This window comes from Ostrea edulis, chromosome 10 (assembly GCF_947568905.1).
Source record: "Ostrea edulis chromosome 10, xbOstEdul1.1, whole genome shotgun sequence".
NCBI classification, from domain to species: Eukaryota; Metazoa; Mollusca; class Bivalvia; order Ostreida; family Ostreidae; genus Ostrea; species Ostrea edulis.
In genome coordinates, this window is record NC_079173.1 from 10,316,239 (window position 1) to 10,332,117 (window position 15,879).

The window sequence follows — 15,879 nt, forward strand, 5'->3', positions numbered from 1 at the left end:
CTAAGTTAAGGTATTAGTGAACATCATGCGGCATTATAAATTGCATAATTCAAACTTTCATGTTTTACTAAATCATCGGGGGCCGTATGTCGCAGCTAAAGTGGGGAGGTCCTTTTACATAAATGCAGGAAAGATACATGTATGTAAAACTTATACGGTACCAATTTTGATGCACCAGATGCGCATTTCAACAAATAATGTCTCTTCAGTGATGCTCAACCAAAATGTTTGAAATCCGAAATAACTATGAAGTTTTAGAGCTAAATATAGCCAAAAACAGCGTGCCAAACAAGTGGAGCCAAATTCGTCCAAGGATAAGAGCTATGAATGAGGGAGATAATCCTTAATTTTGAAATGAATTTCTAAATTTTATAACAGCAATTAAATATACATCCGTATTTTCAAGCTAGTAACGAAGTACTTAGCTACTGGGCTGTAGAGACCCTCGGGGACTAACAGTCCACCAGCAGAGGCCTCGACCCAGGGGTCATAATGTAAAACTTATACGGTACCAATTTTGATGCACCAGATGCGCATTTCGACAAATAATGTCTCTTCATTGATGCTCAACCGTAATGTTTGAAATCCGAAATAACTATGAAGTTTTAGAGCTAAATATAGCCAAAAACAGCGTGCCAAACAAGTGGAGCCAAATTCGTCCAAGGATAAGAGCTATGAATGAGGGAGATAATCCTTAATTTTGAAATGAATTTCTAAATTTTATAACAGCAATTAAATATACATCCGTATTTTCAAGCTAGTAACGAAGTACTTAGCTACTGGGCTGTAGAGACCCTCGGGGACTAACAGTCCACCAGCAGAGGCCTCGACCCAGGGGTCATAATGTAAAACTTATACGGTACCAATTTTGATGCACCAGATGCGCATTTCGACAAATAATGTCTCTTCAGTGATGCTCAACCGAAATGTTTCAAATCCGAAATAACTATCATACATCAAAATCTAGATTTCCATTTACAAACTTTCAAACATCATACAACGCGTAATCTTTGCGATTGCGAAGTTTTTATTATTTGTAAAGATATTTTGATGCCTATATTATACAAGCTGTTTAATAAAATCTTAGAGTCCGATTTATATCCTTAAGTATGGACAAAAAGTTGTATTGTTCCTTTATATAAAAAGGTGATATTAATGATGTCAATAATTACAGAGGCATTTCTATCGTCAGTTGCTTTGGAAAATTGTTTACTGATGTTTTAAATAACAGAATTTTGGAATGGGAGAAAGAGAACAATATATTAACAGATGCGCAGTTTGGTTTTAGATCCGGATGTTCTACAGTTGGCGCCATGTTTATTTTACAATCATTAATTAACAAAACTTTAGAAAATAAAAAGCGTTTATATTGTTGCTTTGTAGATTTCCAGAAGGCTTTAGATTCTGTGAATAGGTCCAAACTATGGTCCAAACTATGTAATGTTGGTATACGGGGAAAATTTCTCCAAGTCATTAAGTCGCTTTACAGTAATGTTAAGTCATGTGTTAAATTCGATGGATTTTTGAGTGAATATTTCAATAACGAAACTGGGCTTATGCAAGGTGAAGTGTTATCACCCATACTTTTTGCTTTATATGTAAATGCTTTTGAAATAAGTTTTATACGTGGAAATTGTGCTAGTATAGAATTACAATTAATTAATATTTTTTCTCTTTATTTTAAAAGAATGTTTTGATTATAAGATTTTAAATAACGACAGTTGGGTTATAAGTATAAAACAAGAATTGTCAGATTTATGATAAACATATCTATTGGATCAGAAAGAGGCCAGAATACATACAAGGTAATTGAACAAAAATTGTTAGATATATATAAGCAAAATATTTTTTCGTCGTTTTTAAATTCACAAAAATGTTTTTTATATCAACACCTTATTGATAATTTTTGTTTACAATTGTATCTTAAAAAACCAATTCATCCCAATGGAAAGAAATATATAACAAAATTTTGGACGTCTTCACACTCTTTGAACATTGAGAAGGGCAGGCATAAAAGCATTTCAAGAAGTAATAGTATTTGTACATTCTGTAACCTAAATGAGTTAGAAGACGAATTTCATTATTTTAGAATGTCCTTTTTATAACGGTTTAAGAATTAAATATATCAACAACAAAAATTATTACAAGAAAACAAGGGTCTTCAAATTAGTAATGAAAGCTTCTTAGTGTAAATAATACAAAAGAACTCAATAATTTTGGAAAGTTCCTACAACAGGCTATAAAGTTACGATCTTCATGTAATTTATGAAATGCTGTACTTGCTACGACATATTATTCACGTGTATTGTTATATGTATGTTGAAATGCATTGATTTTATATCCTCAAAATTGTATCTGTATCTCTACTCACCCTCTACTGTCTTATTTGTATATATTTGTAAATATTTTGTATTTATGACCGATGAGCTGTATAGCTTAAGGAAATAAAGAATCTGAATCTATATTAATAAAAACAATAAGCTTGCATCAGATCTGGCCACTTTTACTTGTGTAATGAATGGTGGGACGAGAAGATTAATGAAAACAACAAGCTTATAGCATAACCAGCCACTCTTACCTGAGTAATGATAGGTGGGACCAGGAGGTTGATGAGACTGAATGCGACGGTAGTCCCATATACCTTTATAAAGTCAGCATTTGAATCCTGCAAAGACAAATTTGAATTGATAGTTCGATACTATTGAGTCGTCCGAGGTCTTTTAGATGTAAATTGTACTTTTAACATATCAAGTATCACAGAATGTAAAAGTTGTGTGCATTATATAAAATACATAGTACATACATACGTACAGTGTACATTCGTATGTATATATATTTACGCTAAATCTGGTTACACAGTTATTTCAATTTAAAGTTACATATCTACTGCAATCGTATAGAAAATGAAAACAACACATAGTTGAAATAGGTATACACTCTTTAATAGACGGTCATAAAACTGAAATTAGGAAGAGTAGAATATCATCATTTCCTAGATTACTGCATTTGACTTCAGGAGAAATTTGGGGTGGGGTGGGGGGGGGGGGGGTGGGGGGGTTGGGGTGGGGCTTCAATAAGGATTTTCTTTTTTGGAACTTCTTTATGTGATTTTAAAGAGACTGAAGACGAATACCATTTTGTTCTGCCATGTCCCTGATATTCCAATTTACGAAAAACATTCATCAAACGATGCTATTTTACTCTACCATCAAACTACCATCAAACTTGTGCAACTTTTTTTCAATAAGAAACAAAAAAGCATTATGTAATTTAGCAAAGTTTTTGATATAGGCACTGAGCCTAAGAAACTTATAAAGATACTATATTTGTCCATCCTCCATATTTGGTCACATGATTCTTTTCACATGATTATACTCGCTAGTATATCGTTACTTGATAATTATGTAACTGTACTATACCAATGAGATGTTTCTCAAGGTTTTAATAAACTAAACTTACGGATCTGTAACGTTACGCTTCATTGCTTCACTTACTTTGGAATCTACGGTTTGGTCGGTGATGTGAACATATACGACAAGGAAGACAATCGTGGAGCAAGCACCGCCAATGATCAGTCTAAAATATTGAAAATGAATTATGAGAGCTACTTGTAACAATTTGTCATCAGACAAGCCAACAATTTGAAAGATTACACTGTGATGAACCAATATAAGATTCTCAGAGCTTACATTATGATGTCAACAAAAACTTGAATTCTCTGAAATCTTACATTGTGATGTCAATAAAAACTTGAACTCTGAGAGCTTACATTGTGATGAACAAAAACTTGAATTCTGAGAGCTTACAAACTTGAATTCTGGGAGCTTACATTATGATGATCAAAAACTTTATTTCTAAGATCTTACATTGTGATGTCAACAAAAACTTGATTTCTAAGACCTTACATTGTGATATCAACAAAAACTTGAATCCTGAGCCTTACATTGTGATGAACCAAGCTAGGATTCTGAGAGCTTACATTGTGATGAACCAAGCTAGGATTCTGAGAGCTTACATTGTGATGAACCAAGCCAGGATTCTGAGAGCAATAATCTGACGTCTGTTTGTAGATTGGTCCGCAGCCTCTTTTGCTTTGACTTCATAGATATGATCCTATAAAACCACAATTCCTCGTGTGTAGTGTTGTAAGAAGGAAACCAATTGAAAGAGCCGGCGACATCGATAATGGTGACACAATATCTTGTAATGCTATCTACCAACCTACCTTAAGCATACTAATTATGCTCTTTGACAGATTAAGACTGGCTTCTGGTGACGTCACAGAATAATCCCAGGACGACAACAGCATTAGAGAGAATTTGAATCGACTTTCAGCAGACGTGGTGGTCTGTGAAGATCCAGCTTCCCCTATACTAAATAACAATTAGTGGTTGGGGCGCTCACTTCAAAACCAATATAAATTTTCTGTTGCAATTTATGTATGTCTAACATTTTTAAAAAGGTGGTAAATATATACATTTTCTATAGTTATTGACTAAACAAAACTACCAATACCAATATTCTACTTTGGACCATGATGATGCAAAGTCACATTACGTTGCAGCTACCTAAGTTAACGTCAGAGTCTCGAACCCTGCGCCTCGTCAAATACAATACGTTCAGCATAGTTAATAATTGTACCTTTACCAAGTGCCCGACAGAAGAAGCGAAAGTTAGGGGTATTTCGGATAAAACTTTAAGAACAGAGATCCCTTGTCACGAAGTGTATGGTTCCATTAAGAATTCTCATTGTTACAGACTTGAGAGCCAAGCATAGGTCAACATTTGCGACACTTCACCTGCAGCTGGTGACGTCTCTCTATGAGTGGACAATTTTCAAATGTTGTATAAAACAACATACAAAAACAAACACAGAATATTTTGTGTTATAGTACATGTAGAGGACAAAGGTGAACATCATACCGAGGCCATTGGGATATTTTTTTAAATGAATATATTACGTGTATGCTATAGTAACCTCAGTTTATAATTCAGATTTCGTTACAAACCCGTCATAATTTTTGGCAGGCGTCTGCCATATATGATGTCTATATTTAAGATATTAATTTTATCTAGATAGGGTATGAATTGCGACACTTCACGTCGGCATACTTCATGAAGCGCATTAGTATTAGTTATAAACACTGATAAAGCATAATTAACAGGGACAGTGAAATTGTCAACTGTTTTATCCAACAAGAAGGACATTCTACATCTAGTTAAACTAGTGTCAGTTACTCGGGTTGTTACTGTCTACAAATACATGTACAATACTGCCTCCACACTGAGTACCAATATAACTGGTTGCTGCATATCAGTTGTAGAGCGTTCGCTTCGTAAATGGGAGGCCACGAGTTCGAGCCCCGCTCGAGGCAAAGCTGCGTCAAACCTAAGACGTAAATATATAAATTGATTGTTCCTTCGTTAGACAATCGGTATTTAGAAGTAAGAATCGCAGGTCTTTCGGGTATGACTTTAAAAACGGAGGTCCCGTGTCGCGGCAGGCTTTAGCACGTTAAAGAACCCTCACTGTCACAGCCCTAAGCGCTAAAAATTGGTCAACTCACGTGACATCTCCATGTCACAGTAGATGTCGATTGTGATACCCCACTCTGAGTAGATGCGCCCAAATTAAGTGTACAGACTTACATTGCCCAGACGTACATTGTACAGCACCTGTTTAGGTTGTCCCCTTGTTGTTCTTTACACATCGATGTAGTACCTTTTGAGGATAACAAAGAGCGTCCCGTAGTAAGTAAGGATGATAAGAAATAGGTAGGCCAGCGGGAGGTAATAATAGCCTCCTAGGGTCCTGGTCTGGTATCCTCCGTAAAACATCCACACCTCCCCCAACAATCCCTAAAAAAAAAGACAGTGTATTTACGTTTTCTGCAAAATTACAAGTCTCGTATCATATGAGAAGTGTGATCACGTGCATATGGCACTGTTTGTGAACTCGGGGTCATCTGGAGTTTGTATGTTCACATTTTCTTTCACAATAGTATAGTTAAATCAAAGAAATTTAAGACTAAAAAGATATATTAAGCACATAGAAAACAGTAACCTATGAAATTCAATATAATAATGTTACAGGATACTGAAAGTGTCAATTTTAGCAAATTCTTCTCTATTCATTTCATGTGAAGTAAACATTGGTAGATTGTAATGCAAATATTCAATAGATCATTATTGCATGTAGATGATTTACAATGTACATGTCAAATTCTCCACTTAAGATATTCACCTTTTAAAAATAGACTATGATGTTACCCAGCTAAGCTTCTGAAATTCTTGATAGTTGCTAATGTATACATTGAACTTTACAAGATCAATCCATTTGCAACAATTCTTTGCATGTTTTGTCAGTAATAAAGTTATGCTGTTTCGTTTTATTTCATATCTGGATGGTCGCGGTTGCTCAGTGATTTCAGAATTCGCTGACTTGTATTTCATCTCTGGATGGCCGCGGTTGCTCAGTGATTTCAGAATTCGCTGACTTGTATTTCATATCTGGATGGCCGCGGTTGCTCAGTGATTTCAGAATTCGCTGACTTGTATTTCATCTCTGGATGGCCGCGGTTGCTCAGTGATTTCAGAATTCGCTGAGTTGTATTTCCTATCTTGATGGCCGCAGTTGCTCAGTGATTCAGAATTCGTTTTGGGTTCGAGCCTTGACCGCATCAAAGCTAGGACGTAATACTTAGGTAGTGACTAATTTTTAACCAATTAAAACAAAACATCATTTGTGTGATTGATTGATTGTATATTGTTTAACGTCCCGCTTGAGAATATTTCACTTATATGGAGACGTCACCAATGCCGGTGAATGGTTGTAAAATTGAGGCCTTTGTTCGGCGCTTACGGCCTTAGAACAATGAGGGATCTTTATCGTGCCACATCTGTTGTGACACGGAGCCTCGGTTTTTACAGTCTCAACCAAAGGACCGCCCAATTTAGTCGCCTCTTACAACAAGCAAGGGGTATTGAGGACCTATTCCAACCCGGATCCCCACGGGGAATCATTGCCAATACGGCGTAAACCCATATAAAATCAACAATCACTGTTGTGAATGATGAAGAAATGAGAGTCGCTGGTCTTTTGAAGACACCTTATAGAAACCGAGGTCTCGCGTCGCTGCAGAACAAGGAAAGAACCCTAACCCTGATCCTCACTGTAACGGAAGTAAACACCGCGCAGCTGGAGTATGCAAATTTTATTTCAGTGTTGAATTCATTCGATTGTTTGATTGCTTTACGTCCCGTCGAGAATATTGTTCACTCAGACTGAGACGTAACCAGCTGTTGGTGAAGTACCACAAATGTAGACCTATGCTTAGCGCTCAGGGCCGTAACAGTGAGGGTTTTTTATCGTGCCAACGCCTGCCGCGACACGGGACCTCCGGTTTTAAGGTCATGTCCAAAACGTCCGCGATTCTCACTTCTAAATGCCTAGCGTTTGGCGAAGAAGCAATCACTACCTATGTTAACGTCTTAGGTTTGACACGACCATGGCACGAGCGGGGCTCGAACTCGCTTATACTTGTAATGTTTGATATTACCTGGCTTGTAATGTTGATGTGATATAACCTGGCTTGTAATGTTGATGTTTAATATTACCTGACTTGTAATGTTGATGTGATATTACCAGGCTTGTAATGTTGATGTGATATTACCTGGCTTGTAATGTTAATGTGATATTACCTGGCCTGTAATGTTGATGTTTAATATTACCTGGCTTGTAATGTTGATGTGAAATTACCTGGCTTGTAATGTTGATGTGAAATTACCTGGCTTGTAATGTTTATGTTTGATATTACCTGGCTTGTAATGTTGATGTGATATTACCTGGCTTGTAATGTTGATGTGATATTACCTGGCTTGTAATGTTGATGTGATATTTACTGGCTTGTAATGTTGATGTGATATTACATGTACCTGGCTTGTAATGTTTATGTTTGATATTACCTGACTTCTAATGTTGATGTGATATTACATGTACCTGGCTTGTAATGTTTATGTTTGATATTACCTGGTTTCTAATGTTGATGTGATATCTACTGGCATGTAATGTTGATGTGATATTACCTGGCTTGTAATGTTGATGTGATATTACATGTACCTGGTTTGTAATGTTGATATTTGATATTACCTGGCTTGTAATGTTGATGTGATATTACCAGGCTTGTAATGTTGATGTGTGATATTACCTGTCTTGTAATGTTGATGTTTGATATTACCTGGCTTGTAATGTTGATGTAATATTACATGGCTTGTAATGTTGATGTAATATTGCAGGGCTTGTAATGTTGATGTGATATTACACGTACCTGGCTTGTAATGTTGGTGTGATATTACCTGGCTTGCAATGTTGATGTGTGATATTACCTGGCTTGTAATATTGATGTTTAATATTACCTGGCTTGTAATGTTGGTGTTTAATATTACCTGGCTTGTAATATTGATGTGATATTACCTGGCTTGTAATGTTGATGTGATATTACCTGGCTTGTAATATTGATATTTGATATTACCTGGCTTGTAATATTGATGTGATATTACCTGGCTTGTAATGTTGATGTTTGATATTACCTGACTTGTAATGTTGATGTGATATTACCTGGCTTGTAATGTTGATGTGATATTACCTGGCTTGTAATGTTGATGTTTAATATTACCTGGTTTGTAATGTTGATGTGATATTACCTGGCTTGTAACGTTGATGTGATATTACCTGGCTTGTAATGTTGATGTGATATTACCTGGCTTGTAATGTTGATGTGATATTACCTGGCTTGTAATGTTGATGTGATATTTACTGCCTTGTAATGTTGATGTGATATTACATGTACCTGGCTTGTAATGTTTATGTTTGATATTACCTGACTTCTAATGTTGATGTGATATTTACTGGCATATAATGTTGATGTGATATTACCTGGCTTGTAATGTTGATGTGATATTACATGTACCTGGTTTGTAATGTTGATATTTGATATTACCTGGCTTGTAATGTTGATGTGATATAACCTGGCTTGTAATGTTGATGTGATATTACCAGGCTTGTAATGTTGATGTGTAATATTACCTGTCTTGTAATGTTGATGTTTGATATTACCTGGCTTGTAATGTTGATGTAATATTACCTGGCTTGTAATGTTGATGTAATATTACATGGCTTGTAATGTTGATGTGATATTACACGTACCTGGCTTGTAATGTTGATGTGATATAACCAGGCTTGTAATGTTGTTGTGTGATATTACCTGGCTTGTAATGTTGATATTTTATATTACCTGGCTTGTAATGTTGATGTTTAATATTACCTGGCTTGTAATGTTGGTGTTTAATATTACCTGGCTTGTAATATTGATGTGATATTACCTGGCTTGTAATGTTGATGTGATATTACCTGGCTTGTAATATTGATATTTGATATTACCTGGCTTGTAATATTGATGTGATCTTACCTGGTTTGTAATGTTGATGTTTGATATTACCTGGCTTGTAATATTGATGTGTGATATTGCATGGCTTCTAATGTTGATGTGATATTACCTGGCTTGTAATATTGATATTTGATATTACCTGGCTTGTAATATTGATGTGATATTACCTGGCTTGTAATGTTGATGTGATATAACCAGGCTTGTAATGTTGTTGTGTGATATAACCTGGCTTGTAATGTTGATGTTTAATATTACCTGGCTTGTAATGTTGGTGTTTAATATTACCTGGCTTGTAATATTGATGTGATATTACCTGGCTTGTAATGTTGATGTGATATTACCTGGCTTGTAATATTGATGTTTGATATTACCTGGCTTGTAATGTTGATGTGATATTACCTGGCTTGTAATATTGATGTGTGATATTGCATGGCTTGTAATGTTCATGTTTAATATTACCTGGCTTGTAATGTTGATGTTTGATATTACCTGGCTTGTAATGTTGATGTGATATGACCTGGCTTGTAATGTTGATGTGTGATATTATCTGGCTTGTAATGTTCATGTTTAATATTACCTGGATTGTAATGATGATGTGTGATATTGCATGGCTTGTAATGTTGATGTGATATTACCTGGCTTGTAATATTGATGTTTGATATTACCTGGCTTGTAATGTTGATGTTTGATATTACCTTGCTTGTAATGTTGATCTGATATTATCTGGCTTGTAATGTTGATGTGATATTTACTGGCTTGTAATGTTGATTTGATATTACATGTACCTGGCTTATAATGTTGATATGATATTACCAGGCTGTAATGTTGATGTGATACATGTATTACCAGGCTTGTAATGTTGATGTTTGATATTACCAGGCTTGTAATATTGATGTGATATTACCTGGCTTCTAATGTTGATTTTTGATATTACCTGGCTTGTAATGTTGATTTGATATTACCAGGCTGTAATGTTGATGTAATATTACCTGGCTTGTAATGTTGATGTGATATAACCTGGCTTGTAATGTTTGATATTGCCTGGCTTGTAATGTTGATGTGATATTACCTGGCTTGTAATGTTGATGTGATATAACCTGGCTTGTAATGTTTGATATTGCCTGACTTGTAATGTTGATGTGATATTACCAGGCTTGTAATGTTGATGTGATACTACCTGGCTTGCAATGTTGATGTGATATTACCTGACTTGTAATGTTGATGTGATATTACCTGGCTTGTAATGTTGATGTGATATTACCTGACTTGTAATGTTGATGTGATATTACCTGACTTGTAATGTTGATATGATATTACCTGGCTTGTAATGTTGATATAATATTACCTGGCTTGTAATGTTGATGTTTGCTGTTACCTGGCTGTAATGTTGATTTTGATGTTACCTGGCTTGTAATGTTGATATGATATTACCTGGCTTGTAATGTTGATGTGATATTACCTGACTTGTAATGTTGATATGATATTACCTGGCTTGTAATGTTGATGTTTGATTTTACCTGGCCGTCTATTAAGTTTCCTAGAGCAAAGCCCTGGGTTACGTTGTTGTAAGGGAATGATATCGCCATGGGAACCACAACCATACTAAGCCAGAAAAAGGAGAGAACCAGATTCGTCAGCAGAACCCATCTGGTAAAAACGAACAGGGCGCCGATACTGGAACCAAAATTACCTGCCAAGTTTATAGAATCATAATATATACCAAGAGTCATATTAAGTTAAAGCAGTCTCATCCTAAAGTGATAAAGCGGAATGCATTTTGATTTATTAAAATCTAATTCACCAATGTACATATCAACTCTGATTTATATATAATATAATAATTCCAATGTTATTTATTACAATTGTTTTGATTGGACAAAAATAAAGCTGAACAAGAGTTTATACATCAATAAATCCGAAAATGCGAAGTATTCATACACGCCTGAAAACAAATAACATAGTGCGAGGAAACTATTCAAAGTTTTGCAATTGTTAACAAAGTGAATGTATTGGAATTATAAGAATTAAACATTCTTTTTGAAGAATTTATCGATGTGTAAACTCCGGACATTTTACTCACAAACTTAACATAAAAGTGCTTTGCACTTTTATTCAGTTTGTGAGTAAAATGTCCAGAGTTTACACATCGATAAATTCTTCAAAAAGAATGTTTAATCCTATAATAACTATATGGATGATATCTTTCGGATCAATATCTATTCATTAAACAAGAGGCCCATGTGCAACATTGATCACCTGGGTCATCTTGGCCCATATTTAAAGATTTTCCCTATTTATTCGCATGCAAAACTTTGACCCCCTATTGTGGCCTCATCCAACCCCGGGGGCCATGATTTTAACAAACTTGAATCTGCACTATGTCAAAAAACTGCCATGTAAAAAAAATTTGATTTCTCTCGACCGGTGATTCTTGAAAAGGCTTTTAAAGATTTGTTCCTATTTTTTCGCATGTAAAACTTTTTCCCTATTGTGGCCTCACCTTTTTCCCGGGGGACTATGATTATCAACCATTTGAAGGCGATATGGCCCTTCATTTGTACAAATTTGAATTCCCTTTATCCAAGGATGATTTGTACCAAGTTTAATTGAAATTAACCCGCTGGTTCTGGAGAAAAATACTTTTGAAATTTGTCAGTGTATTTTCGCTGTTCGCTTTTATCTCCCCTTGGAGAAAGGCATTGCCCCTCTTTGGAGCAAAATTTAATCCCATCTACCCAAGGATGATTTGTGCCAAATTTGGTTGAAATTTGTTTAATGGTTCTGGAGAAGAAGATGAAAATGTGAAAAGTTTACGACGACAACGCCTACGACAGACAACGGAAAGTTGTGATCAGAAAATTCACTTGAGACTTCGACTCAGGTGAGCTAAAAGGTGTGATTCGTTAATTGTATGGTAATGAGAAACTTTGAATGATTTCCCCCCCCCCCCCTTATTGTTATGTTAAAATCAACAATCACATGGGTCATACTTTCAATCTCCTTGATCTCCTTTCGAAAAAATGGATTTTCTATGTGCTTGTTATTCCAGCGTCTCCTCCAAATCTAAAACGAATCCATTTTTACGTCATGGGAATCAAAGCAAAAGAATCGAAAATACTCAATATTCTCTTTATTGTTAACAGATTCGTGCAACGGTGTGTATATTATCCTTTCATATAGGTCATCACACAATATTGATTAATAGAATATTGTTTAACGTCCCTCTCGAGAATATTTCACTCATATGGAGACGTCACCATCGCCGGTGAAGGGCTGCAAAATTTAAGCCTATGCTCGGCGCTTACGGCCTTTGAGCAGGGAGGAATCTTTATTGTGACACACCAGCTGTGACACGGGACCTCGGTCTTATGGTTTCATCCGAAGGACCGCCCCATTTAGTCACCTTTTACGACAAGCAAGGGGTACTGAGGACCTATTTTAACCCAGATCCCCATGGATCATCAAACAATAAAAAAAAATCGACTATCAAAATCTGATAATGAACAACGTTTTTATATTTCTTGTTTAACATAAAAAAATATTAACAACAATAGCAACAGCAAGCAATTTGATTTAAGATATACACTGTGGTGTGGGTTTTGTTATGATCAGTGGCGGATCTAAAGGGGGGGGGGGGCAGCGCTGCGCCCCCCCCCCCCTAAAATTTTCAAATTTGAGGTAAACCGTGGTGTCTTGTCCAGAAAAATGTACTAAACGATAAAAGAAGCAATAATTTCTTCCACTCTCGGAGAAATAATTGGCAAAACCTTTTGATTTCTTGAATTACTTTATTGCGAGAACTTAATTTTTTCCAAAAACCCTGAAAATTTGCGTCATTTTATTAATTTCACCTTATTAAAAATGATACAAAATAGAACAAATGACTAAATAGGAGACATATTTCAAGTCCTATAAAACCCAGGAGGCCCCCAGACCCCCTGCCCCATAAAGTGGCGCCCCCCGTAACCACAATTCCTGGATCCGCCCCTGATGATGCAATCATTATCAACTGTAGTAGAACGTAAAACGTCTGAATTTTAATCAGTAAACATACATAATTCCAATGGTATCTATTACAATTGTTTTGATTGGACAAAAATAAATCTAAACGAGAATTTACACATCAATAAATCCAAATACGCTAAGTATACATACGCGCCTGAAAACAAATAACATAGTGCGGGGAAACTATTCATTGTTTTAAAATTGACAATACAATGCTTCGCACTTTAATTCAGTTTGTGAGTAAAATGTCCAGAGTTTACACATCGATAAATTCTTCAGAAGTATGTTTAATCCTACAATAAATCAAATAATATAGATAGAGTGTTTCCCCCTATCTACAACTATATCGATTTATTGATTAAGTACATTATATACCCCCCCCCCCCCCCCCCCGACTGCCGTTCCTAGGCCTGTTTTAAATTTCTTACCTTGAAGTCATGGAGGAGGAGTTTAAAGAATCCCAAGTTGGCCCTTATGTTATGGTTTCTTTGAAGTGGGTCGTGCCTAAAACAATTCTAAGTGACCTGTTATATCTCATCTATTATAGTCTCTCTCTCTCTCTCTCTCTCTCTCTCTCTCTCTCTCTCTCTCTCTGAAATATTTCATTAATGAACAGAAAGTAATGTTTTACGTTTTTTCTCCGGAATGCAGAATTCCTTTAAGGTCCATGTCTTCCATGCTGTCGGTCTCTGGTGACTGGCGTTTATCTAAATTCCCTCGATCTCCTAGTAACGACGTAGCGGAGGGTTTTGTTGGTTTGCCCATGTGCAGTGTGTTAGAAATCAATTGGGCCATCGATGATCTCCGCCTCCCTGTGCCCTGTAACACACACACACACACAAATAATTAAATTAAAACATGAATGCACTGAACATATAACTATCTATGTATTTTTAAAAATCAAATCGTCTCAACTTAAATAACTTTTTTAAACATATGACTATGTATTTACATGTACAGTGTATGTGGTTAGTACACAAATCTTAAATATTACACTCCGTTTTCCTACCCCGTTTGTGACGTCACAAACAAACTTTGATTTCACGTAGTTTATTTACAAAATGTCAGGAAGCAAAATTCCCAATCTTGAACACAGTAATGTACATGAATAAAGGGGTTAACATGTGATAAAAAGAATCTCCAATGATTTGTGGTTTAATATGATTTATGTCCAACTCGTTCTGTGTTTTCTATCCCCTCACCAAGGCTCGGGGATAGAAAACACACAACTCGTTGAATATAAATCATAAACTATGGGAGATCCTATATACATGTACACTGTATTAATGAACGTCAAGTTCACTGAGGTAGATATATAAATTTATATTATTTTTCAATGATTTTTTTCATTGATGTTTTTACAAATTGTAATGATAGGCATATGACCCCCATGAATAAACCATATGCATATCAATACAGGTTACTTGATAAATATAGTACAGGAATGTATGTATTTATTTATAAGAAAATCAATCTCATTTATGAACCGCAGTTAGCGTGTGTAAATATATTTATACAAGTGTATATTTTTGCAAAGCTTGTTACACTCTGAAGAGCTGAACTACACGGCGAAAGTGCTAAGTGTAATTAATTAAATGTGGATCATGTGTACTTAGTCATCGTTGGATATATATATATATATATATATATATATATATATAAAGCACTAAATAATCACAACTAGGTACTGAAAAAATATATATATTTTAAAAATATGAAAAGAAAACACAGAAATTCTTTTTAAATATTAGTATCCGATTACTGAGACTCTATTTCAATTTTGGATATAAATATATATATATATATGTATGTATGTATGTATATGTATATATATATCTATCTATCTATCTATCTATCTATATATATACATATATACATATATATATATATATATATATATATATATATATACACTACCTTTTACGTACCCGGAAGCTTGTTGTAGATGGATTATCCTGTATCATATCCACAGACGGTGAATTTTCCAGTGGATGGATTTTGGAAGATGAACCCATATACATCATTCTCTGTTTTCTCTAGGTCAGTCTTACTCTATCACGTCATTAACTGCGCTCAGACGGAGTGTAAACTTTGAAGTGGTCCTTTAACAGCGTGTAAATACAAGTATGGACTAATGGAAACAAATGAAATATACTTTAAAATCACCTATTCAAAATTTTTTTTTTTAAAAATTGACCTGAGGTTGCTCAGTAACAAGAATACATCCGTGCAATATTATTGATCAGTAATGCAGTAGAAATCTAAGAAAGAATTAACATCAAAATTCATATTTAAACCTTACTCCGATTTTTAAAAAAATGGAAACGGTTCTTACAGGTTTCATTCCACACATTCTAGTATTGGAGGGTACTTATTAAAATAATAGATGAGAGTTCAGTCTCGTAAATTATAACTTTAGGAGTAAAGT

The 15,879-nt window shown here is 35.1% G+C and overlaps 1 protein-coding gene across 1 annotated transcript in view; it reads right to left on the minus strand.

Moving 5' to 3' along the window:
* The window catches only part of LOC125666777 (transmembrane channel-like protein 3), a 29,039-nt gene extending 13,494 nt beyond the window's left edge, over nt 1-15,545 (minus strand). Inside the window, exons 1-10 of the mRNA XM_048900062.2 lie at nt 15,380-15,545; nt 14,083-14,270; nt 13,880-13,955; nt 12,437-12,509; nt 10,964-11,136; nt 5,723-5,859; nt 4,226-4,373; nt 4,016-4,113; nt 3,495-3,576; nt 2,579-2,665 (exon numbers count right to left, since the gene is read on the minus strand). Coding sequence (XP_048756019.2) covers nt 2,579-2,665; nt 3,495-3,576; nt 4,016-4,113; nt 4,226-4,373; nt 5,723-5,859; nt 10,964-11,136; nt 12,437-12,509; nt 13,880-13,955; nt 14,083-14,270; nt 15,380-15,475 — 1,158 coding nt within the window. The 5' untranslated portion in view covers nt 15,476-15,545. The remainder of the gene's footprint in view (nt 1-2,578; nt 2,666-3,494; nt 3,577-4,015; nt 4,114-4,225; nt 4,374-5,722; nt 5,860-10,963; nt 11,137-12,436; nt 12,510-13,879; nt 13,956-14,082; nt 14,271-15,379) is intronic.
* Between the last annotated feature and the right edge of the window lie 334 nt (nt 15,546-15,879).